We start from the raw sequence: 27143 nt of genomic DNA on the forward strand, positions 1-27143 counted from the left end.
AAGATGCCGGCTGGATTGTTTGGGGGCCCGCACTCAGCCTCTCTTTAACTTGATTACCTCCTGAAAGACCCTCGCTCCAAATGAGGTCACATTCTGAGATTCTGGGACTAAGCCCAGGATGTAGGTACTTATCCCAGGCACTTGGACTCCGACACCTCTTTGTAGGGGACACAGCTCAGCCCCTAACACAGACCTGCCTACAACTGCTGCTGCCTGAACTTAGTTCCTCTTCACCCTCCAGGACACACACCCACTCAGTCACCTTCCCCCAGGGCTTTAGCGCTGCCTTCTCAATATTCTACAAATCCTTCTCCTCCTCTCCATCCTCTCTGTTTTGGCCCAGGCTCTCCTAATTTACTGTCTGGTCTAAGACGAGCATCTTCTACTCGGTCCCCTAAGTTCTCCTCGTGACCACACCCCCGTCCCTGTGCCAATTAATCCTCCAAGGAGCAGCCAGTGTTATCTTGCTGAAACGTACCTCCAACCTTGTCACCTCGCTGCTGGAAATCCTCTGGTGGCTCCACATAGACATTTAGGATAAAGTGCAACTTCTCAGCACAGAGCCCAAGCCTTTTCTGCCTCTGGCTCCCGCCTATCTCTCAAGCTGCAACTTAAACCCTTACCCTCGACCATAATAAACACAAGTTGGTTCTTTGAATAGAGCATCTCACCTGTGCCCTCTTACAGGGCTGCTACCAGCATATCAAGGGCCTCAGTGCCAGGTAAGGTGTCACACTGGGGAGGCTGGCTTACACCGAAGTACCCGGTCCTATGGGTGGAGGCTGCACACAGCTTGCTGGGTCGGAGCTGCTTGGATTTTAGTCCTGAGTCGTCATTCTCTGTCGGCGGAGAATAAAAGGATCCATCCAGGCCTGTGCCTACCTGCGGGCGGTGTCGCCGGGCAGACATTCATGAAATCTCAGCTTTGTATCCACCGCGGAAAGTGCTCTGATGTACTATCTGTTTCTGATCAGTTTGGGAACACCGATTAGACAAGGAGAAAGGGTTCAGGGGCGGCATCAAGGAGAGATGGGCTCCCAACACCTGTTATGCTACGAGGGAGACTTTCTCCAGAAAAGGCGACCCCCTTCACCGTAGGTTCAGGGTCTCGGTCACACCTCAAGATCTCTGGCATCTTGCATAGTGTGCAACATGCACAGGGACTCCATAAATTTCAGATGAGGTTCCCCCCCTTTTCTTTTCTTCTTGACAATTAGAGAATCTGTAACTTCGAAAGTGCTGGACTAGCTGAAAAGGCCACGAGCTGCTAAGGGCGGGGACCTGGGGAGAGTCCCAGGCAGGCTGGCCTGCCCTCGAGGGAAGTACTTAGTGCGAGGCAACAGTCCCAGACCGGGGTCCTGGTCCCACCCCACTCATCGACCAGCTTCATAGCTAAACTGATCAACTGCTTCATAAAATCCTTAAAGCTCTTATATTTTATAACTTTATAAGTCCTTCTCAACTACATTTCTCCTCTCTCTGCTTAAATTTTTCAATTGCCCTCTACTGTATGTCCTAAACTTCTACTGCTTAGAAAGCAAACATTAAATGATTCTCAATCACATAGTAGTATGAATTAGATTAACACATTCAAACCTTCAAACTGCTAGCTAAGATCAGTAAGCCCTGAAGAAAGGGATGTCACTGTGGAGAGAGGAGCGAGGGGAGGCCCCAGGACACAGAGAGTGTCACTGCAGCTGGATGGGAGTTGGGAATGTACCGACATTATTGGAAATGATGTGATCTGTTGTTGGCAAAGCGGTGTTTTTCCATTCAACCCCCCCCATCCCCCCCACCCCCCATCCGATGAGGCACATGACCACTGACCTTCTGGAGCCTGGGCACATTCCACGCAGAGATGAGTGATAGGACTCTTTGTCCAGGCAAAGAAAAGAGAGATTCTATAGATACAAAAGCACCTGGGAATTATGCTAAAAGAGGTGGCCAATCTTAGCAGTAATGCAACCATTGTTCTTCATTCCTTCCATCTCTGCTGGAACCCATAGTTCCCCGAGGACACAGTGTGGGAACTGAAAGCCCACTGAGGCTGGATGAGGCAGAGTAAAACTCCCTTCAGGCTTGTTCTAGATCGACAGATATGAGTGGAAAAAAACAACTTGAGGAGAAAAACCAAAGAACTGTTTTCATCATACTCTAAACTCTTCGAACATAAGAAGTTCCGTGTGCAAGAATATTTTGGTAATAGGTCTGTACCCTCGTTGTCTTATGCAATTTGAGGGCAGAGCTAAAGGGTCCCACTTATTCCACTGCATACCTGACATCACAGCAGAGCTGGATTTATGTGTAAGCCAAGAGAACACTCTGAGGAAGGAGGGCACTGTGTGGTCCCCCTTTGGGGGGTCCCTAAGAACCCCAGGGATTGTCCTTATTTCCTAAATCCAAACTGGTTAAGAGGACAAGCACTCCGGCAAGCTTCTCTTTGCCCTCCAACTAAGCACTTGGCAACTCTTGAGTAAGGGAAGAGGGGGGCGCCTGGGTGGCTCAGTCCATTGAGAATTTGACTCTTAATTTCAGCTCAGGTCATAATCCCAGGGTCATGGAATTGGGCCCTGCGTTGGGCTCCATGCTGAGCTTGGAGCTTACTCAACATTCTCTCTCTCCCTCTCTCTCTCTCTCTCCCTCTGCCCTTCTCCCCCTCTCATTGCATGCTCTCTCTCTAAAATAAAAAGTAAATAAAAACAAAAATGAATAGGGGAAGGGGGATTGGTGATGCCCACTGTCCAGAATTTTACAAAGTTTTATGGAGTCAGTTAAGTAAGTTACTATGACTGAAAACAATCTTCCCACTTATCTAGTTCTATTGATTTACCTAATATCGTTTTAGTATCAAGAAACTTATAATTTCTCCACGCTTTCCTAGCTTCATTGTTTTATTAGATTTTAAATGTTCTGAGTGTCTCAGGAGCCCTGCTCAGGTCACACCTCTTCTTAAAGTTGCCCACACCTTTGTTATGGACATACCTTGCTACATCTTTCTCCCTCTTCTGAATCCTTGCTTGTTGTGTTCTTCCTTTGATCTTTTCTGTATTGCAGAGATCTTCCTGGATTAGGATTCCTGGAGCATTAGTTGCTCCAGACAAGGTGTCCAACCTGAGGGGACCCATGTGTGTCCTTTCTGGTCTCCTTCAGCTTGGGACTTCCTCTGCTGGGTAGGTCAGGTTCTGAGGCTTCCCACGGAGGAGAACCAAGAAATGAAAGTTGACAAAATGCACAACTGGGCCCTGATCATCACTTGTCTGAATTTTCATCTTTTAAGCCAAATCGTGACTCATTTGTAAATGACTAGGTGTGAACAGGCAATTTATATATGATTTTATCTATATAAACAAAGCACAGTTACAACAGCAGCTGTGGCAGGGAGGAGTCTACACACAAAGCTAGTTTTAGAGTCTTCAGAACCTGTGCTTTCTTAATCTAGCACTTTTGAAATCATTCAAATGATCCCGCACAGAGGGTGTTTGCTGTTCTCTGGTGTGAGGAACTCATTTTTTGCCCCCAAAGAACTCTATCCCGACGTGAGGCACCACTGGAGAGGTGATTTGAGCCCACATCACTCCTTTGTCTCCTATGGAGCAGCAATTAGCCTCTGATCCCTTCCCTCTTCAAACACAATGGAACAAAACACAAAAGAGGCAGACAGGAAGAAGAGAAGGTTGGAGGCACGAAGACAGGATGCTGTCAGGATGCTTTCAGTCAGGAGAACTGAACAAGTACTTTCCCAAACCACAGACTCAGATCTGGGACGGCCCTTCTACGTCAGCTAGTCCAGGCCCATTGCTTACAGATGAGGACACTGAGGTTCGGAAAGGTGGGGCGACTACAGATCTAAGCACAGTGAGGTTTAGTGCTTGGTTCTCATTCTACTCAAATAATACTCTCACAGTGGTTACGAACTTAGTACCCTAAGTGATTTTGAGGTCCCAGTGTTTGTTTTTTTTTAAATGATGGACTTTAATATTATTTTTAAAGATGGATTTTTTTGTTATCATTATAGGTACTAATATACACAGGGGAGTGTTAACAGTCTAATTAATAATCACCATAATAAAAACAAACCTCAGTGCCTTGGATTTCTCTTGTTGATCTCTGGGCATCGCCNGGAGGGATTGGAATTATCTCATTGTATACTTATTTCCAAAATCCAAATGTCTCAGAGGTGCATTTGAGATTTGTTTCACCCAAAGAAAGCAAAGACCTCCAGTAACCAGACTGATAATTTGCTTGCTTGTGCATCACATTAACTCCACACACAGCTCACCTGCCCTTACGAGATTCATAATTACTTTGCAAGAAATCTAACAGTGCCCACGGTCCTCCAACTGCCATGTTTCAGCCAGGTTGACAATACACTCTGCTGAACTTACTTTCCCACAGTAATTCACCCAGAGAAAGATGATTTCATGCTATCATTTTGTCCAAGTGGCGTAGGTGGAAAGAGGGGAAGAATGCAAACTTTGTTTCATGGTGGAAAACCCACGGGTTTGGCACCCGTCAAGAAGTACATAGTTTTCTTCAGCTCCCTTTTTCCTCTTTAATTCCCAAAACTAGGATCTATGAAACACTGTCTAGAAATCCTAAAATGTTGAATTGTGTACATATCTACACTTAAGTGGGCTAACTGTTAATGATACTCTAAGACAGATGCCTCATACTGTCCAGAATGTGATCACACACGTTTGGGTGTTTCTTCTCTTATTCAATCAAATTGTAGAGAAATGAAGGAGGGTCCTGGGCTTTCAGGGTGGGAATTAAGCCTGCTGAAGCCTGCTAGCCCTAAAAAGGGAATTAGCAACCTGGGAATTTCCTTATTGCATTACGTTTAAAAAAAAAAGCAGATGTATATACCCTTTAGAAGGAGTTAAAATTTTTTCTTTTTCTTTTTTAAAATTATTTTAATGTTTATCCTTGAAAGAGAGACAGAGTGCAAGCGGGAGAGAGGCAGAGACAGAAAGAGGCACAGAATCCAAAGCAGGCTTCAGGCTCTGAGCTGTCACCACAGAGCTGAATGCAGGGCTTGACCCCATGAACAGCGAGATCATGACCTGAGCCAAAGACAGACACTAAACCAACTGAGCCACCCAGGTGCCCCAGAAGGAGTTGGTTTTTAATATAGAATTAGGGCCGTGGTCTCCTGGCATGGAGCAAGCCTTATTTGCTCATTTTGAATGTTAGGTCCCTAACCTGTTAGGTTTAGATACACGAACCTCAAGCCCCACCATCTCTTTCCTTAGCATGTAGTGGAGTCGGTGATCTTGATTACATGAAGCAGAAAACAGAGTGACTTATCTGATCATTCAAATCCAGAAAAAAACCTGTGGCTTGACTTAATCCAAGAAGTGCCTCAATTTTCTGGCAAATACTTTTCCTTAAAATGTCTTAAGGCTGGGGCGGCTGGCTGGCTCAGTCAGCGGAGCATACAACACTTGATCTTGGGGTTGTAAGTTCAAGACCCATGTTGGGATAGAGATTACTTAAAAATAAAATCTTTAAAAAATAAGAAAAGATGTCTTAAGGGTAAAGCTGACGGAGTTGTTATCAGAATATCTTTGAGTTCTAGGTGTTTAGTTAGTAGTTTCCTGGTAACTAACCACATTCTGCCCTCCCTCACCTCCAGGAAATGAATTTAGGAATTCCTTTGAACCCTTGGCTCCAAAAGAACATTACCCCCAGTTGTGCACTGGCCATGAGGATAGTGAGATATGTTTGGAATAGAGGCAGGCACTGTCTTTTGTTGAGACAGGTTACCGAGTCAACAAGACGTACCCCAGCACAAGGTAGAAGATGTTAATAATCTACAGCAACATTCCTATATGGTTTAGCAACGCAGCTTCCAACGATAGGCTGTGCCTTCTGGAGATGCTAAGTGTGGGGGCCACACACGCAGCGGTTAGAAAAAGAAAAGCACAGAAAGAAGTGTGCTGGGAGAAAAGTACAAGCCGGGTAAGGAATCGGGCAGGGGTGCCAGGGCCAGGCCAAGCGGAGAGGTGAAGCTGAAAACCTTCAACATCAAAGGGACAATCATATCCAATGATGTTCTTTGTTAGATGAAAGGCAGGCCACCCCTGAGGAGCTCAGGTCTTTGTCCACAAACGCAAGGGACACTCCACATAGAGAAAGGGACATTCTTCTTTCCCTACCAAATCCAGGTTGTTCTACAGCCGCCTCCAGGCCTCAGCTCCAAGCCTGCTTCTTTGCAATGTCTGGCGTGCCTGGACAGAGCACCTCGTGAATTGAAATCTATGCACTGACGTGGCCTGGTGCTGTTTGTGCTGTGTTTACCCAGCTTTCCATCCAATCACATGAATTATACATGTAGCTATCACCTGCCAGGGGGGAGTCCAAATACTCACACAGCACAAAGAGAAGAATAGTAAATGATTTCCATAGATGACTCAAGTACGCAATTTAAACCCCTGGTTTATCTAGAAACTAAGAGAGTTTATGTGAGAATGGGAACTCTTTCCGTGAAAAAAGTTTTGTTTAAATAGCATTAGAATCACATTCTGTAAGCCTAATACCACTTTAGTAAAATTTTTTCAGCAGCCACATTTATGCATCGAATGCTATGATAGTGACCTTATGGCATTTTTGCAAACTCATTTATGTGATGCTCAAAATGACCACTTTAGATCAGGGGTCGGTCAGCAAACTTTCTGGAAAGGGCCAGAAAGTAAATATTCGAGGCTTTGGGGGCCACCCAGGCTCTGCCACAACTATAAAACTCCACAGCAGAAAGCGGCCACAAGAAAATACATGACTAGATGCGGGTGGCTGTGTCCCACTTTATTTACAGACACTGAAATTTAAGTTTTATGTAATTTTCACATATCATAAAATACTATTCTTTTGCTGTTCTTCAATCACTGCTACCTCGTGGGCCCTGCGAAACAGGCAGACCTGGCCAGCAGCCCATAGGTAGCTGACCCTGAGTGTAGATGGCTGAGAGATAAACATCACTGCTGTCATGGCAACCACTGCAGGGGCCTGGAGTCCAGGGAGAAGCATTCCTCAGGACAAAGCAGCAGTATTGTGAGGTGCCTTGCTACTCTAGGCAGATTCTAGAACCAATGGCCTTAACATCATGGGGCCCCACCCCAGGCCTCCAAATCCAAATCTACACCTAACCAAGATCCCTGTGCTGTTTGCAAGTTTGAGAGGTTAGACTGAAGTTGGAGAACCCTAGGCAGCATGATAAAGCTTGGACTCTGAAATCAGAAGGCCTCGTTCAGGGGCACCTGGGTGACTCAGTCAGCTGAGCGTCTGGCTTCAGCTCAGGTCACGATCATGAGGTCTGTGAGTGCAAGCCCCGTATCAGGCTCTGTGCTGACAGCTCAGAGCCTGGAGCCTGCTTCGGATTCTGTGTCTCCCTCTCTTTCTGTCCCTCCCCCGCACACACTGTCAAAAATAAATAAACATTAAAGAAAAAAAAAGAGGTCGTCATTCAAACCTTTGGGGCTCTCATTAGCTATGTGGCCCTAGACAAATTATTATTATTATTACTAATATGCACCAAAAATGGGGGGGGAGGATACTGATCCATGGCTAACACTTGGAAAGTGCCTGGCAGCTTCTCAAGGACGGACGCGCTCCTAGCCAGTCACCTGGGTTGAACTCCTTTGACAGCAGCCCCCACCCCCACCCCCACTGTCCCGTCCACAAAAGACAAGAGAGACCCCACGAGTTCTGGCCGCAGAGTGTAAAATATATTGATGGCTGTAAAGGGACAATGTGGGGGACGTTTCAGGTCTGCAGAGATGGCGTGCAGCACACACACACATGCTGTTTTTCGAAACCAGGTCATGAAGTTCTCAAATACGTCTCTGTTTTGAACATGATGTTTTGCTTTGCTCATTAGCGTGGTTTACTACTCTACGGTTTCTCCTAGAGTAAATAAATATAATGGCTATTTGCAGAGCAACTACACACTTCTCGAGATGTTTAACAAGGCGAACTATTTCACAACTAGATCGACCTGTGAGTTAACTGCAAGATATTTTCCATTTGCTTGTGTTCGCTGCTGTCGTGGAGGGGAAGGGGCTGGTCACTTTGCCAATTTATTCTTTGTTCACGTTTCGTCACCGACAGACTCCAAAAACGTAATGAAAAATCAGTCTGCTCAAAAAATTAAATTGTAATTAGGCTGTGGGTTTTTCCAAGACCCTTAGAGTCAGATCATTTAAATTTACAAGAGGAAAACAAAACTGGCATGATGGACAACTAAGTAACAAAAAACTACTGCAAAATACATTCCCTAGAACACAGTGGTCAGTTGTAAACAGCTCAGAAGGGCAGAGAAAACAAAAAGTCCTTCGAGAACATTAAGCAGTCCAATGACGAACTCTGCTTTTTTTTTTTTTTTCCTAGTGGCTATTTTCCTACCACAGTGTTGAGCTTCATTATATTAAATAACTTATATGGGTAAAAAGGAGTTTGCTAACCAGCAGCCAACTCAAAACCTTGCAGGAAGAGGGAGGAGAGGACTTCAAAACACAGCACACACTAAGGGGAAACAAAGTCCAGAGTCAGCATTCAACCAGTCTTACCCCTCCTGGCAATACCACGGGGCTGAAGTGGGCATCCACATGGAAGGTTTTCTCCCCTCCCTCCTCTCCCTTTTTCATTAAGTTAACAAAGAAACATGGGCTTCCTCAGAGCCAGCGCTCAGCTGGGCAAGTCCCATTAGCAGCAAATGTTCAACCAAATAAAAAACACACACACACAAAAGAAATCTCCATCCAGGTGCAGAGCTGTGATTCACATGGAAATTCCAGAAGATGAATCATGTGCAGAGCTGGGATCTGTAGAGGATTCTTTCTCAAGTGTCTTCAGTGAACATTTCAGTCTCTCACAAAATCCGAGTCAATCTGTCAGCTGTGGGAAACAAGTTCCCCATCTGCTCTTCAGTGAGTTTGCTCGCGGGGACTTAGCGCGGGGGTTTTCTTGTTTTGTTTTGTTTTTGTAGAACTGGATGCCAGAAAACAAAAGGCCAGGCCCTCAGCAATCCCAGCGACAGCAGCAGCAGTGACAGCTTGCGTCCCCGTTCATTAAACTCTGCCTAAGAGGCTGGACCTGCGTTATAAAGAAGACAGGATGAGAACGGGAGTGGCAGATTATTTCAGTCAGGTTTCAAATGCCTGCCTAATACTAGTTTCACCTTTCCTAGGCTTTAAGTCTGATTACACGTAGTTAAAACGAGAAAGAAAAAAATACGAAGCATTGAAGTCCTTCTGGTTTTTGTGCCAGTGACTTGCTGGTCACTTCAAATAAGTATTTATCAATGGAGACAGCAAAAGCTTTGTTTTTAGGTAAATCTTTGAGTGGCTTTATATTAAAACAAAAGCAAAAAGCCAAACGAGAGTCATTAATTAGAAAAAGCTTCAGAGTCTCCACTGGTCTTATCACAGATGGTTTTACTCAGTAAGTAGAAGCATCTTCACATTACATGTCCATTGAGAGCATTTAAATAGCAAGTGACAAGTAAGGTGTCTCCCCTATTTGTCATTGCCACTGCTGAATGTGTCTGACTGAACGGCTCGAGGGCCAGCAGGAAAAGCGTGTAGGTGAAATAATCTTATTGCCTTCAAAGATAATGTACACACAAGGTTTTAGGTAGGTACTATCATTCTAGAATCATTAGTCTTCGTACCCACGTAACACACGGCGGTTTGCAAACGATCATAGCCCATTTTCCCTTCTTTATCGTCTTGGTGATCACTATGCCTGGGCCAACACCTTCAGTAACCCAGCATCATTCCCCAACAATGCAGGCGCCCAGCACTGCAGGAGACACGAGGAAGACCCCGTGCTTGCCCTCTGGGGCTCACACTGTAGGAGAGATAAGAAGCAGTGAGCTACAAAAAAACACCTTGGTCTGGAACAGAAGACTGGCTTAGACTCTTCCCGGGGAGATACGGGCCAGGGACGGGGAGGCACTGGGACAGGGCCTTGACATTACACAGGATACGGAAAGGGCAGAGTGCATGGCTTACACCCAGACTCAAGGGGGAGTTTGCTCTTCAGGGCTCCATAAAACCAATTTTCACGTTGGGGCGCTTGGGTGACTCAGTTGGCTGAGCGTCCAACTCTTGATTTCAGCTCAGGGCATGATATCATGGTTCATGAGTTCGAGCACCATGTCTGACCATGCTGAGCCTGCTTGGGATTCTCTCTCCTTTCCTCTCTGCCCTTCCCAGTCCCCTTTCTCGAAAACAAATAAACTTAAATTGAAAAAAACAAACACTTGTCATGTGGAAACTAATCTTTTATACCAAGAACACACCTTCACTGTGTTGATATACATATTTCCCTCTATACCAGTCACGCTATTTGTGCCGGGGCCGGTCCCTCAACGAATGCTTATCAGAAGCATTATTACTGAACATTTTTGAGTTGAGTGCAGCTGCGGACGGATTCACGGGTTTGTGTCTGAATTTAAGCCAGTCCAGGGCGCTCTCTTTTTCGCTTCACATTTCTAAATTCTCCACTAAATTCTTTGGTCACATTTCAACCAATCAAATGTTAACTGGTACTGTGTACTATGTGTACAGTGCATACAGACATAGGAAGAAATTCTACAATTAGATCTATACTTTGACTTACGAACCCCTCCAAAGTAACCACCCACCAATAGGAATAGAGCATAAAAGAATAACAATCAGAAAAGAATAACAACTGGAAAAGGAGTAGGTGGTAGGTTTGGACTATATTCATGTGTCTGGATTTCATGGGTAATACAGACACCAGGTATCAGTTATGTACAGCCAATTTACCTGCTTTCTAGTTTTGTTTTTTTTTTTAATCTCTAGGAAAAGTAACAAGAGTTAAGCTATACTCAGGGGCCATATCAACCTCATGCTTTAAAAAATATAAATAAAAGAAAGCGGATTGCAAAGAGGAGAGGTGTGGAAGGCAAAGTTCACCTAAAAAGGACAAGAAGGAGTAATTCCCAAATTCCTTATGTAGCAAGATGTGGACTATGAAGCTCATGTCTTATACATGAATAACGCTTAAGAGTGCAGTAAATATCCTTTAATACCAACACAGCATAATACCAAGTTTTAATATAAATGTGCCACTGGAAGGCACACAAAGCCGTTGAAAGGAGAACTGAGCACCAGCCCAACAAGCCTGTTGGCCACACCTTCTTTATGTCTGTGTCTGGTATTAAAAAAAAACAAAAAAACAAAAAAACATGTCCAGTCCTTTACCCATCACCATGACGTGTTTTAAGACTAATAATTCCAACGCCCCTGTACCTCATCCCTCTTCATTGAGAGGCACAAAGAAAATTTAAATTTTCCTTTGAAACAATGAAATCACACAAAACCAAATATATCTCAGACACCCTGGTTTATGAAACCTAGCCCAACACCGAGTATAACAACTCCCAAATGACTGTGGGAAGAAGAGCAATGTGCTCGTCCACCCTAGTACACAAAGGCCCATGTTCCCAGAGGCTGTGAGAAATACAAATAGAGCAATTCTGCTTACATGATTACTATATCTTGGCCTATTTTATCTATTAAAATCTAAAATGGTTAAAATATATATTTAGCCATCCTTGTTGTTTTTAAATACATTTGCTTGAAAATACCAATAGATGAACACATTTTTAAAAATTTGAATAGGTTCTGGCTGTGTTTAAAGTCCCAATTCCCTCTCTCTCAAACCAAAGTGGGGACTAAGATCCAGTCACTAAGAAGAGTGACACAGATTGACTGAGCCAACTGGTTCTTGGGTCTCTTTTATCTCAGGTCATATAAAATTTTAGTGTTAGAACTATTCAGAAATACAGTCTGAACCTGTTATCTTTTAGATGAGGAGGAGAGTCAGTGTTCTTTCAAGCATACTATGGTGTAATTTCAGTTCCTCACTCCATAAAATAACAGGAAAAAGAAAGGAGAGCAGAGCCACTGTGTATCTGACAGTATAAAAAAGTGAAAGGCGGTTAAACTGAATGATGGCAAAACTGAATGATGAGGATTCTAAGCCACAAAGATTCGGCTGACAAGAGGTAAGGAGCAGACAGGACTCTGAACACACAGGGAGGGACTCCCCACAGAAAAGCATGTGGCTTTCCTCAGGTATGTACAACACGGCCTATAGACCAGCAACGAGAAGCGCAGAGACTCACCTTAGGGACTTCCATCTGTCCTTTTCTATATGATTTTCAGGTCCTTCACTTTCATAGGAAGCCAAGTAGAGCGCTACAATCAACCACAGGTAAGAATGCATTAACCCTGAGTCCTTCTCCTAGTATATTACCCCCAGCCCCATCCATCTCCTGATTAACTGGAGCCCACCCCTACAGCAAAACTCTTTAAAATATCCAATTACAACTGAGAAGCATCACAGTTTCATGAAGAACACGGAATGTCACTTTGCCCTTGACTGGTCATCTCGGATCAAAAACCCAAGGGGCTCTAGGCCAAAAAGGCACTTATTTAACTGATGGTTTATGAGGCACAAGAGCTTACAAATGCAAGCCGCATGATGCTACCATACCCTCACATTTATGTTCTTTATGAAGAAGGGGAAGTGAGGGGATCCTTTCCTGGTAGCCTTGATTTTTAAAAAACCTTTAGAAGCTATAAAGCCAGATTTTCTAGGCCAAATTTTCACTTCTCTAATATTTTTTTATTTGTAAATCAAAAGGAAACTCATCCAATGATTTTAAAGTGGGTTATTAATCCCATTTGTAGAGATTAATAAACAGTCAAGCCCCCTCTGGAACATGTATTATTAGTGCAAAATGCACATCAGTCATTATCACAAATACTATCAATCTACTATGAGAAATTGTTAAGGATATGACTGATTACTTGAACATTAGGATATGAAAGATCAGCAGAACAAATAAATTCCCAAGTCTTTTACAAATTTTAACTCTCTTCCAAATTTTTAAAAAAAAATTGGGGGGGGCGGCGCCTGGGTGGCTCAGTCGGTTGAGCACCTGACTTCGGCTCAGGTCATGATCTCATGGTTCGTGGGTTCGATCCATGCGTTGGGCTCTGTGCTGACAGCTAGCTCAGAGCCTGGAGCTTGCTTCAGATGCTGTTGCCTCCCTCTCTTTCTGACCCTTCCCTGCTCACTCTCTCTCTCTTTCTCTTTCTCTCTCTCTCTCTCAGAAATAAAAACATTAAAAAAATTTTTTTTTAATTTTTTATGTTTGTTTTTGAGAGAGAGAGCATGAGCAGGGGGAAGAGCAGAGAGAGAGGGAAACACTGAACCTGAAACAGGCTCCAGGCTCTGAGCTGATAGTACAGAGCCTGATGCGGGGCTCGAACTCACAAATGAGATCATGAGATCATGACCTGACCTAAAGTCAGATGTTCAACCGACTGAGCCACCCAGATGCCTCCCAAATTCCTTACTGTTTAATGGGTCAAGATTTTCTACTACTTTTTCAAATAGCAGCAGGTAGCGACTATTTTTTATTCTTTTTTTTTTCCAAATTACTTTTAATATCAACACACCACAAACAAAACACTTTTTTCTCCAATGAAGCAAGTCTAAACAGTGGGGAAAAAATCCTTCAAAAACTTTCCATTTGTGCCCAAAGCTCCGCAGATCTAGTATTAAAAAGAATGCTTAAACACAGAAACTATTTATGGGCGAAGAGTGAGTGACTGATTCAAATATTTTAGGGATAAATCGTACGGTTTCTTACTCAACAGAAAGCTCTCAAATGGAATAGGTCAGGAGACAGGCCTCCTACTATATGAGGAGCCAGACACCAAGCATTTATACACTAATTTCCTAATTGCAGGGTCTGGGATGCTGCTGGCAGTTGCAGCTGAAAGGCTTACTCACCATCTTCACTGAAGACTGGTACTGTGAGCAGGTACTGCAAGATCTTCCGGTCCCTCTCAAATGGACACTCCACTTGTTTCCATGTCATGAATTCACTCACTTGTTTGGCCAGTTCCCAAAATTTCTAGGAAAGAATAAAAGAAAAGAATGTAAAAGCAGTCATCAGAAATCATGAATATTCCATTTAATGTTTCCCTCTGGCTTCTAACCAATTGAACTACATGATTTTCTTAATTTGATAAAAACTCGTTATAGGTACTTGCGAGGAATAAGTAAAAATGTACTCACGTACCTCTAGATATCAATTAATAATAATGTTGCAGCTAATTTCTTCTACTTAGTATTGTTATTTTCTTTCTTTTTTAAAAAATTTTTTAATGTTTATTTATTTTTGAGAGACAGAGACAGAGTGCAAATAGGGAAGGGGCAGAGAGAGAGGGAGATACAGAATCCAAAACAGGCTCCAGGCTCTGAGCTGTCAGCCACAGAGCCCAACTCAGGGCTCGAACCCACAAACCATAAGATCCTGAGCTGAAGTTGGATGCTTAACCAGGTGCCCCAGGATTGTTATTTTTTTACAACACAGCAGAGAAAGAGAAAATTGATTCTAGAATTTCAGAATCAGCTTAGGCTGCCTGGCCTGAGATGCAACATTGAAGGCCCCTCTCTGTGCAGACTCTTGCAGCCCATCCTTACCTCAAAGTTGACGTGGCCGTTTGGAAGGCGGTTGGCACAGCCCTCGTTGAGGAAATAAATATCTTTGATTAAAAGACTGAAGAACGGTATCACAATCTAGAGAAAACAAAAGATTTTGGTTTGTTCCGCAAATAAATACTTAGCTTCTCATCAAGCAATACGAGAAATTAATGAACAGCATTAGTTCCGGATAACATAAAAGGCTAGCATGAATTAAGATGCAGTGTTTTGTTTACCTCCCATGACAGCAGTTTCCTCCCTTACATAATTTTGCTTAAGATGCAAATGCTATGAATAACCAAAACGCAGCAAAGACAATAGGCTAATATTAGGAGGTGGATGGCTTCGGGTAGTTTCTGCAGTTTTCCCCATTGCAACAGCATATAAGAAACTAAAAGGTCTGGCCATAATCAAAGGAAAAAGATCTGAAAAAACTCTTGCTTTTCATTTAGCAACCCCTTTAGTTAGAGCAAAATATGAACAGAATACCTGTCGCTGTGGGTCCCAAGATTTCAAGATGCATGCCACAACCCCCTGCTACAATCTGTGCTGTTAGATCATTTAGACTTCCACATTCTAGATGAAGTTCTTCTTAGATGCATTCATTGCTCAAGATAATATGAGAGCTCAGGGTTTTAGGTAATAGTTGCTACACACTTCCTCTTGAGTAAACCTGGCCTTCATGGAACAGAACGTGTAAGTACCTGTCCTCATGGGAAATCACCTAACCAGTACCTTGCACAATATGTTGTGAGATGTGTCCAAGTGAAGGAAGAATATAAATGTGCAAATTAGAATGTCTGTTTGAAAAACAATAAACCTCCTTCAGTAAGATTTCTCTGCTTCATATCTTTGATTTGATGAGGGGGTATTTAATTAATTAACCTAAAATAATAATCTCTAAGGAAGTATCTTAAATCCTATTAACTCCATAAGGAACAGAGAACAAAGCTCCGACATAGTAACTTCCACTTTTACTCAAACGCCAACAAGTTTCTGAAGATTCTAAATCTGCTACAATGCAAATAACGCTCCAAACACAGGTCGTGGGCCTCAGTTGTTTACCCGAGAGCAGGTTTTTGAAGTTTCCCCAAGCTTATGACTCATGGGGTGCATCTATCCTAAATGAATGGGAGGTCTGGGAAACACACCTTTGGGCTCAAGCACAAAAATATGGAATATCAGTTTTCACCTCTAGAGATAAATATGGACTTCCCCATAAAGTCATTTTTAAAAAGAGCAAGGTTTGGCTATTTTTGTTTCATTGGTCGCTGAAATAGCCAATGTGAAATCTCCAGTTTTGACAGTATCTTTGAACATACTTTTAATCATTTACTATTGTCTGTGGAAGTCTTGAAGCTGAATTAGTTAACGATCCCCTCCTTACCTTCTCCTTCAAATATTACTGGCTAATTCTCTATTATTTTAGAACTAAACAGCTATAGTAACAGTCATAAAAGCACACCTGAACATCCCTTCTTTGAAAGACCTCCTCTAATTGGGAAGCCTGGGTTCTGGACTCCATCGGAATCAGCTTAAAATGTGGTCCCCCAATTTACTGGCAGCACAACTCAGGAGTCTACAAATGGCGGCCTGTAGCCCAGTACAGGTCCAGGACCTATTTTGGTATTGCCTAGGAGCTACACAGTTTACATTCTTAAATGGCTGGAAAAATATAACAATATTTCTTGAGCATGAAAATTATAGGAAATTCAACTTACAGTGGCCAGACGGCTTTACTGGAAAACGGCCATACTCACTTACTCATCTACATATTGCCTATGTCTGCTTTATGCCTCCACATCAGAATTGACTGGTTGCAACAGAGGCTGTATGGCCTACGACACCTAAAATATTTACGATCTGGCCCTTAATGGGAACCAAACCCTGGTATAATAAAACCTAGTCTCCTCACATCAAAATGGAACCTAAAATGGAATCAACCTTATTGAGTTATAGTGAGGATTAAATTAAATAATATAGGTCTGCCCTCAGTTAAGCACGCCCAAAAAACCAATGAGGCCCATAAAAAAGGGAAAAATAGTATTGACGCACTTATAAGACAATAAGGATAAATCATCAAAAGGGAAATGAAAATCAAGTTATTATCAAGGTGCAGTGTTTGCATACTGTAAGAGCTTTTAAGCAAGAACTTTATCTCTGTGCTCTATTCTCTGTGCTGGGCAGTGAGATTCATGTGGTGTTAACCATTCTGTCTCATACTGACATTGAAACTTTTCCTAACTTCATGTCATGTGCCCCCCTGGCTAAGGCATGGAGGCTATCCTTTATGTAACTTTTACATTCCTGGTGCCTGCAAGATGATCATATAAATACATTTATAGAGAGACAGATAGAAAGAGACAGAGCAGAGAGAGATAGTGAAACCAAGATTTCACATGAAAGAGAGATCATCTGGTATTTGTCTTTGTCTGACTATTTAACTTAGCTTACTGTCCTTGAGAAGGTTCATCTACGTTGTCATAAATGACAAGATTTCATTCTTTTTATATGGCTGAATAACATTCCATTGAGTATGTATCACAATTTCTTTATCCATTCATCTATCTGTGGCTACTCAAGGCTGTTTCCATTATCTTGGCTATTTTAAATCATGCTGCAATAAATCTAGGGGTGCATATATCTTTTCATTTTCTCTGGATAAATACCTAGATGTGGGATTGCTGGACTGATCTACTATGAATGGTTTGACTCACTCTTCCAAGAGTATAGATATATAAGTAATCTCCCTTTACTGTTCTGTTCCTTATGCCCATATGCCAGAAAGAAGTCTCACAGGGTTCTTCCAATTCTAATTTACTCATGGAGAATTCTCTTCATACCTACAGCCCCTACAACAAATCTAACTTAATAAAGATCAGGAGGTGTTTTTTTTTTTTTAATTTTTTTAACATTTTTATTTATTTCTGAGAGAGAGAGAGACAGCGTGAGAAGAGGAGGGTCAGAGAGAGAGGGAGACAGAATCTGAAACAGGCTCCAGGCTCTGAGCTAGCTGTCAGCACAAAACCTGACATGGGGCTCGAACCCATGAACTGTGAGATCATGACCTGAGCTGAAGTCAGACGCCCAACCGACTGAGCCACCCAGGCGCCCCAAGATCAGGAGGTTTTCAAGGACTTTGGGTTTCCAGGCACTAAGGTGGATGTATGGGTTACTAAGAGGAGAGAGCAAAAGTCTACAGTAACTGGGAGGTTTGACATTGATGTCTTTAATGGGAGAACTTCTCAAGTAATAATGTTTTCCAATTTCCTTTCAAAATGTTCTTTTTCCCCTTTTTAATATATATTTTACTATACAAATATATTAGTAAATAGTAATAAAATAATCCATAAATAAATATTATATTACAAATATATTTATATATAATATGTAATATATTTATAAGTGTAAATGACAAATAAAATATTAATTAATATTAACAAAAATATAGAAATATATTTTATGTTTTCTAAGTAATCTCTATCCTTAATCTGCAGCTTGAATCCATGACCCTGAGATCAAGAGTCATAGACTCTACCAATTGAACGGTGTCCCCCTTTCAAAATATTAATTCAGAGACTTGGTAAATATGCCCTAAAGGCATTATTGGTTTCATACCTAGAAATGAATGCTGTTGGGGAGGAACAAGTTCCCACAAACATAAATGAAATGGTAAAAGGATTTGCAACCATGTAATCATATGAGGAATGGTTAAAAACCTAGAGGCTTGAATACCCACAGGAAAACTCGCTACTTAAAGATCATTTAGGGGCCTCTGTGTGGAAGACAGAATTGATTTGTACCATAGAATGGTACCTAGAGATGTGCCACTTTGGCCACATAAACTTAAAATTTGAAAGAATATTAAAGATGCTATTACTCTAATCACGTTACTAGGAAGAAGATTTTTAAGTTACTTAAGAATAAAGAGAATTTACCCTCACTTCAAAAAAGGAAAAATAAATCCCAATTCTCTTGAATAAAAGATGCGTTTTACCCAGAGATGTTTTCATTCATAGCCTCTGAGACCAATTGTGAGAAAGCAATGGCATTTTCTTTAACAGCGGTGATTTCACTTGTTTTACGACTCATATGCTCACGCAGAACTGAGTTTAAAAAAAAAACAAAACTAAAGCAGACATAATTTATTAAATGATGTAAAGGGTAAATACTTTGGATTATTTTCTGGAAAAGGCTATTGGAGTCCCACAAGTATAATCTTTTTGGGGGGGGCGGGACTTGAGAACGACTTTGGCCGGGACTAGAGCAGTGATGCTTAGATATAGGATTCTATAGTCTCCTGGCTCTCATGGAGGTTTCCACAGGGAGAGCACTGCATCCAACTGGGACGGTGAATGAGAAGATGCAGACAGCCCCCCATGTGTTGATTTTATGAAGCTTAATCTTAAGAAACTTCCCATTCGATTTTTTCTTTCAATCTTGTCACAGGTGTGCTGGGATTCGAGCAAGAAAAGTGTAAAAGCTGGTACACTCTGTCTAAATTGAGCAAGTTCTTTTGCTTTAACCCCTCTTGGACCTTGTTTCTTTATTTTTAAATTTTTTTTAATGTTTTATTATTTCTGAGAGAGGGAGAGAGACAGCATGAGCAGGGGAGGGTCAGAGAGAGAGGGAGATACAGAATCTGAAACAGACTCCAGGCTCTGAGCTGGCTGTCACCACAGACCCCAACGCGGGGCTCAAACCCACGAACTGTGAGATCATGACCTGAGCCGATGTCGGACGCTTAACCAACTGAGCCACCCAGGCGCCCCTCTTTATTTTTAAAAGAATTAACGTATTCACAATCTCTCAAATGTTATCCGAACTGGTATTTTGGATTTTGTTGAGAATCAATTTAACATTTTCAGAAGGTGGAGTTTCTTTTTGTGTTTGTCTTTCTGTAAGATCATTGAGGCTGAAGCTTTTTTGTGGAAGTGATTGAGATGTCCTCAAGGTTTTTTACCCTCATCTTAAAAGAGTTGTTGAAGACACGGTTTAACTTAAAAGATGAATAGAATCTAAGCAAAAAATAACTCTCATCGAACAACTTCATCAGCCCATGTACCATAACCAGGTGTTAACTTGGCAAATAACATGATCTCTAAATGTCGAAATGACTTTTCCTTTCCATGTGAGGAAACAGAACACTGACATGGGCAAGACAGGACCCTCAGAATCCAGGGTACATAGTACTAAATTGTTTAAGGGGAGGGTAGATAGAGTAAGGACCATTAATTTCTCAGACATCATCTCCGTTCTTTTTCTCCCACCCACATATCCAATTAGTAACAGCAAGCCTAATGCTACAGCAACTAACCTACTTTCTGAAAATAAATAACTAAACCATGGGAGGCAAGCTAATTCTTTTAGGAAAAAAGGTTACATTAAGTTAGCTACCTTGTGCAGAGCTAAAATGTCTATTTTCCATTAAATCAAATTATTCTAATGCTATCAGTCATCTTAACATAGGACTTAATTTATTGCTTGAAAAACAACTAAGACATTACAAAATGATCATTTAAATAACACAACAACACAATAATATCCATCTATGATGGATAATTACATGGTACCTTCCTTTAGCACTCTCCTTCTCTGTGCATTTCAGTGCAACAACATGGGAACTCTATAAGAATAAAACTCCTTTAAGCACACACCTTCTCTCTGCTGCTGTGAGCAGTTAAAGACCTCTGTGCTGCCCCACGAAGAGCTGTTCGGTAATTGTAGAAATTGCTTGAAGGGTCCATCTGATGCTGTCCACAAAAGAGAGAAGAGTAGTAACCATTTACTTCTCATCTGCAGAAAGTTTGCAAAATCATCTTAACTCTATGTAAGAAAAATTGCAACACGTGAGGGAACTCATTAAGAACAGGATTTACCCTGGGGCACCTGGGTGGCTCGGTCGGTTAAGCATCCGACTTTCAGCTCAGGTCATGATCTCACGGCTTGTGAGTTCGAGCCCAGCATCGGACTCTGTGCTGACAGCTCAGAGCTTGGAGCCTGCATTCGATTCTGTGTCTCCCTCTCTCTGCTCCTTCCCTACTCCCTCTCTCTTTCAAAAATAAATAAACATTAAAAAAAAAAAAAAAGAATAGGATTTACCCCTCTCATATACACACACAGGCATGAAACACATTAGAACATAAATGTTTCTTTCTTGAGGTTTGGTTTATTTAAATAAGCGTATGTCAGCTTCGATAATGTCAAATTCCAGGTTTACTGTTGAGATTAGACTTAAAACTGTTAACAAAGAATCAAACACCTGCGTAAGAATCCAATTCCTGGTTTCCTCTAAAGGTTAATGGGTCAGTTGATGGTTAGCCATGCATAGTGATCCAATGCTCTGTAGTGAACTTATTCTTTGCATTTGCTAACAAACCATTCATAAGTAAGTGAAGCTTACTATCTTATGAGAAGGAAAAGGAATTTATTAGACAATATGAATAAAAGCATAATGCAACAGATCCAATGATACTTCCCAATTTGGAGGAAAACTCAGGAAAGAACACTTATTATCTCCAAAGACAGTTGATGCAGAGCTGGACCAACCCCCCAAGGCAATAATGACATTAATATGACCCAAACACAAGTGCCTTTACGTACAATTCTTACTACGCTCAGAATTATATCAGAAGAACTTTTTCACAGGTTAGCTAAATTGGCTGAAAGGATGGTGAATGAGTATTTCTGTAGGGATGGGACGCTTTCCCCTGAGACACTGTGAATCAGTGACGGTAGTGGGCCCACACTGAAATAGAGCTCCCAGTGGTTCAGGATCCAAATTCCACCCTGGCATACAATGGGATGTAACTGATAGGTCACCCCAAAGGGGTGACCTGCAACCTGATTTATTTCCCCGTCCTCCAACTCTAACCCCCTTCCATTCCCCGTGTCTATAAGGAGAGACGGGCTTTCTTCTCTGTAGCGCTCTCTGGGCAAGAGGCAAGCTCACACAGAAGAATTTTACTTTCTGGGTATACAGTGTTACTTAACAGCAAGGCATCAGCTTCACATACCTCAAGAATATCGAACTTGGCAGTCTTCACTTTGGCCCACGTTTTTTTCAGTCGAGAGACTGGGCTCATGTTCATGCCAGCTTTCCATTTAAAATGGCAGGGGGAGGGAGAAAAAGTTGAAGTAGAGAAATAAGTCATTGAAGTTATCCTCTAAAAAAGTGCTCATTACTAAGTGTGAGTTAACTTTTATTTAAAAAAAGCTGCCAGTTTTCCACAGTAGTAATACCAGTTCATATTCTCACCAACAATACCCGAGAATTCCGCTTGTTTCATATCCTCAATATTTGGTTCAACCAGTCCTTTTCATTTCAGTCCCTCTAAGGTGTGAAATGGTATTACTCTGTGATTTGGATTTATATTTCTCTACGATGCGGAGCACTGTTTCATACACTTACTACATATTAGGATATTTTCTTTTGTGAAGTGTCCAACTATTTGCCCCCTTTTTCATTGGGTTATTTGTCTTCTTCTTATTGATTCCTAGAGTCTTTTATAGAGTCTGGATACAAGTTCCCCTTTACAGCTATGTGTATTACAAATACTTTCTCCCATGACATGGCTGGCCTTGACATTTTCTTAGCATACGGGGAGAAATTAAGTAATCTTCTATTACTTAGACTGTGGACTTACAGGTCCCTGATCTAGATGATCTATCTGTTCACCATTATCATGAAGTAAAGCAGACTAAGAGCTGAAACTTGGCAAGCATTTTTAGGGAGAAGATAAGGAAAATTACAACAAAAAGGAAATGGAAAACAGAATTGGTGAGAGGGGGGATTTATCAGGATCAAAGGAATTTAATTAAATTTGGTAGATTCTCTGGCTTCAAACTGACCCTGACTCTGAAGAGTCAGGTAAATATTCAAATATTTACTGTATACCTACAATGTGTAGGATAACCCTATAATTTATCATATCAATTAGGGTACTTTTAGTGAAAGAGAGTCATTATCAGCAATTGTAGTATGACAACCAGTATAAAATAAATGAAACGAATAAATGAATGAAAAGAAACAAGGTCACTGGTATTAAAATCCCCATGATATAAAGGAGGAGCAAAGTTTATGTACTAGGGTAATAAGGTGCCCTGGGTAATTATTACTGCATAGGCAGTCAGGAAATGTTCCAGTTTCTCAGGGCACCCTCTTCTCCACACTGATGGAATCCCAAAATTTAATCTCAGATCAGACATCCCTAAAATGCTTGATACACAAGCTGCCCAAATATTTTTGTTTAAATCCTTCATTTAGACAAGCACCTCGCTTATGAGCTTTCATAGATAAATGTTCAGATGAGGACAAACCGACTGAATGTGTCCCATGAATTCATGTATACTTAAAAAAGAGTATATGTACTTGTATGACTTTGGACATTTGAAGCATTCTGAACATTCTAAAACAATTCAGGGTTAAAAGGTAGTGTTTTCATTAATAAAACTATACCGTTTGTGAATTTTTAGTGGACATATTTCACAGGACCTATAAAAATAAAGGACACATATCTTCCAGAAAATACTCACAGATTATCGCCATCAGGGAGTTGAAGTTGCCAATGTTAAAACACTCCCGAGCTACGTCAATGAAATACTCGATCATTCTTGCTCGGTGCTTTTTCTTTACGGGCTACACAGAAAAGGAAAAAAGGGGTGGAGGGCAGTTATCCAACATGTAGATCCAACAGCCCCAATAAGTATGAAAAAATAATAGAGCTAGGAGAATGAGAAAACTCATTTTCTCACCATGCAGATTTCTGTGGCAACCAAGTAGCTGAGGCGATTAAACCATTCCACGTAAGCTTCTAAGTTTCGTGTCTTCTTCCGTTCACTGTAGCAACTCTACAGAGAGAGCAAAGTGAGCACGTGAGTTGGAGACAAAACAAGAGTGTATCAGGCTCTCCTCTTTGTCAGATATGGGCCTTTATTCCAGTTTATGGGTTAAGACAGCTTTCTAAGCTGAGGGGGTGTGGTCACAGAGAGAGAAAACTACTAACATTCTGGACTTTTACAGAAATATCAAAATCTCTTGGTGCAGTCCAGTAATACCTGTAAGATCTAGAAATGTACTCTGATGCATTCAAGATGGTGCCCTTCCCTCCCAGGAAACTAAGTCACTCTCAGTGGGAACTTTCCTCTCAAGGACAAAGGAAGGGTTTTGGCTGTGTTCTAAAACATTCTTGACGCTTAACAGGGTGTGGTTACCAACTGCTATCAACACAGCAAGAAGAGGCTGAGAGAGCAGGGGCCTAGAGCATTTTCTCTTAAAATTAAATCTAGGAAAAAATTTTGGAGCATCATAGAGCAAGAAACTATTTTCCAAGATAGGTAAATGGAAGTCTACACCATCATGGTCTTTAGTGGGGTGAATTATTCAAAAGCAAAAGGAGGTAAGCTCATCTCGGAGTTCAAGGCCATGTTTGAACAAGTAATTATACCCCTCTTTCCTTCCTTCCAAAAGACACAAACAAACAAAAGAGTCCGCTAGCCTTCTACTGCAAAACCTAATCCTCACTTCCTGTACTGAGGGAAGCTGTTCTAAGGCCGGAAAACAGCTGTTACCCCTAACTCCCAAAGGGGGGCTTTCATTAGTGGGCGATACAGTCTTTTCCTAACAACTCGAAATGTTTCTGGAGGTCCCTGGGGGAAGAAATTTCCTACGTGTGTACACCGATTTTATAGTCCATGCTCAGTGTCACTTTCTTTACATGTGAGCTTCATGTAGGCAATAAACTTGTCATGAGGGATTCACCTTACAACAAGAGGCAAAGCAGTAAAGTCCCTTACTCGGTGCACTGGATGTGCATCCTGTCTTTACTGCCCGTTATTGTTGAATCATGAGCAGAGCATTCTCTTGTATTTTCTTTCTGATTTAATCTGCTAAAACCATTATGTTTTTACTTCCTACCTCATCACCACAAATCCTGGATCTACTTGCTTATTAAATTTCCCAATAAGGAGGAAGAAAAGGCTACAAGTTTCTGATAGGGTAAAATATGGTAAAGGCACTTGAAGATCTGGCTTAAGAAAAACGGCAATGAATCAGACATGACTAATGATAAAAAAGCTTTCTTTTTTTTGAGTTTATTTATTTTGAGAGAGAGCAAGAGAGAGAGTGAGCATGCTCAAGGGGGAGAGATGCAGAGAGACAGGGAGAGAGACAGGAGCCCAAGCAGGCTCCATGCTGTCAGGTATAGAGCCCGGTGTGGGGCTCAAACTCATGAACTATGAGATCATGACCTGAGCTGAAATCAAATGTTGGCTGCTTAACCAACTGAGCCACCCAGGTGCCCTGGAAAAAAAAAAAAAAACTTTCTGATTTTAAAACCTGAGACAAAATAGTTCCAATTTCTGCCTCTTATACTCACTATCACAGACTAAGAAATTCCATTTCTAATTTCAGAGCTGACCTGTAGGTAGGCTGATTACCTTGTCATTATCCAAAGGGTCCTTCTGTACAAATGCCTGAACAAATTCTTCTGGCCCAATATAATTGAGCCTTTCCTGAAACACAAAACCAACAGGTCAACAGTATTAAAAAAAACAAGAAGAAATGCACTGTCAACTCCTCCTGTTGACTTTTGGCACTACCCCCACTTTTTATGCAGCTTGTTAAATGAGGCTTTAACCCTAAATATTGTCATCATCTTCAAGATCTGAGCAGAGACAATTTTCTTAGGTCAATGCTATGCAAGATAGTGAACGGCTACGCAAGCTATAAAAAAGCAGAGGGGGAAGATGAGGAAGTTCAATAAACTCTTCAGGCTTGCTTAGTATTTATTTTATTTTATATTTTGTATTATTTTATCTTATTTTATTTTATTTTATTCTGAAAGAGAGAGACAGAGACACAGAGCATGAGCGGGGGAGGGGCAGAAAGAGAGAGAGCCACAGAATCTGAAGCAGGCTCCAGGCTCTGACCTGCCAGTACAGAGCCTGACGCGGGGCTTGAACTCACAAACCACAAGACGGTGACCTGAGCTGAAGTCAGGTACTCAACCCCCTGAGCCACCCAGGCTCCCCATTGCTTAGTATTTATTTTAGAGTGAATTCCCAGCATCTGACATCAGAAACGTTCATCTTCAAATGTCTCAGCAATACATATTCCAGCTACTTCACAGATTATTTCCCACTGGGATTATTCTAACCTCTCCTATGACATTACTGCTGGCAAACAACTTGTGTGGTTGCCACAGCAAACCAGATCTGCAGATGCAAACAAAGGCCAAGGAAGACAACGACCTTACCAGCTCTACGTGAGTCAGCTGCTGGGCCAAAGTGTAAGGGTCGCTGCAGACGGTAATGATGTCCCTCTGTATGGACTGCGGTTTGGTCTTCAGAACCGTGAGCCGATCTGTAGATGTGGAGCTGATTTTCGCCAGGACTTCCTCATACTGGCTGAGTGCGGCAAGTTTGCGGATAAGACACTGGATCATCTGCTGGACGTTCTTCCTGTATGTCTGCCAGGGAACAAGCAAAGGATTACATCCCTGTCCTGCACATCTGTTTTCACCACTGTGCAAACCCAGAGCCTATGTACTTCCCTGGATGTTGGAGAGCCACCAGGCCAGTTACAGGAGGGTTCGGCCTAGCTCTAATAGTTTATGGGAGACATGTAACTAAATCTTTTCAGACCTTTAAGATATAGTTCTTTTCTCAGGCTGCTCTTAAAAGTATAACTCAGGCTGGGCTACGAAAACCCCACGGTGATGCTTAGATTAGTGACTACATACGACTAAGGGCTCTCTGGGCTGGCACAGGAATGTACTGCTTTATCCTGGCAGGTTAAAATACACTGATCTCAACTCAGAGCCTCCTTTTCCGAACACTTTCTTTTTACGGTCACTTTCTTGATTTCTGCACCCCTGTCGTGCCCAATCTCATTAGTCTATGAGCACAGACAGCCACCGGACAGAAAGTGTCACTACTTTCTATTCATCCCCCAACCACCTTCCTGACTTCCACATATAACATGCATTACCAGGAAGTGGATACTCATTTTTGGTATCTGACCCCCACTTGACTCATGTCCATTTCTTTTATATTTGTGAGTCAGTGCTAATATTCACAACCGAACTCTTCCAAGTGGCAGCCCCCCGCCCCCCATTATGTGTTACCCTTGGCCACCTTGTTTGCTACCGGATCATCCTAGAGCCACAACACTTAAGAGGAATTGGTTTTTAAAATAATGCATGTATTAGAGATAAATGTCATTCTCTTGACTTTTGAAACACTTGTTAAGTCAAAGAAATAACTTCATGATCTCTCCACCCTATGGTACTATTAATCATGATGTAAATCATGGAGTTCTTTTATTCTTCCTTGTCTAGCCCCAAATTGCGAAACAAACTACAATCATCCTTGAAGGTAAATTACCTGAGAAAGGTACATATGCTAACACAGTCCTTAAGTTAATACCTCGGAAGTAGGACAGTGAATTTAGATGTAAACAGGCTTATGGTCATGCTCTCTGCTTGATCCCTCTTTAAAAGGTACTACAATGTTATTTTTTGAAATTAATTATTTGAAAACTGAAATCTCATCTTACCTACAAGAACCATATTATTTTACAGAGGCAATTTGGTTTACTAGAGCAAAAAGTTACA

At 41.7% G+C, this 27143-nt stretch overlaps 1 protein-coding gene across 5 annotated transcripts in view; it reads right to left on the reverse strand.

Moving 5' to 3' along the window:
• Nucleotides 1–7702: 7702 nt before the first annotated feature.
• RASGEF1B (RasGEF domain family member 1B) overlaps nt 7703–27143 on the reverse strand; it is a 433337-nt gene continuing 413896 nt past the window's right edge. For all 5 annotated transcript variants that reach the window (XM_077774800.1, XM_077774796.1, XM_077774797.1 and 2 more), the window contains 10 exons: nt 25785–25997; nt 24967–25041; nt 23284–23379; nt 23065–23167; nt 21546–21625; nt 20187–20282; nt 14530–14625; nt 13834–13957; nt 12155–12227; nt 7703–9090 (listed from right to left, as the gene is read on the reverse strand). In XM_077774800.1, the coding sequence (XP_077630926.1) occupies nt 9066–9090; nt 12155–12227; nt 13834–13957; nt 14530–14625; nt 20187–20282; nt 21546–21625; nt 23065–23167; nt 23284–23379; nt 24967–25041; nt 25785–25997 (981 nt within the window). In that variant the 3' untranslated portion in view covers nt 7703–9065. The remainder of the gene's footprint in view (nt 9091–12154; nt 12228–13833; nt 13958–14529; nt 14626–20186; nt 20283–21545; nt 21626–23064; nt 23168–23283; nt 23380–24966; nt 25042–25784; nt 25998–27143) is intronic.

The sequence above is a fragment of the Crocuta crocuta genome, unplaced genomic scaffold (genome assembly GCF_008692635.1).
Source record: "Crocuta crocuta isolate KB4526 unplaced genomic scaffold, BGI_CrCroc_1.0 scaffold237, whole genome shotgun sequence".
Taxonomy (NCBI): domain Eukaryota; kingdom Metazoa; phylum Chordata; class Mammalia; order Carnivora; family Hyaenidae; genus Crocuta; species Crocuta crocuta.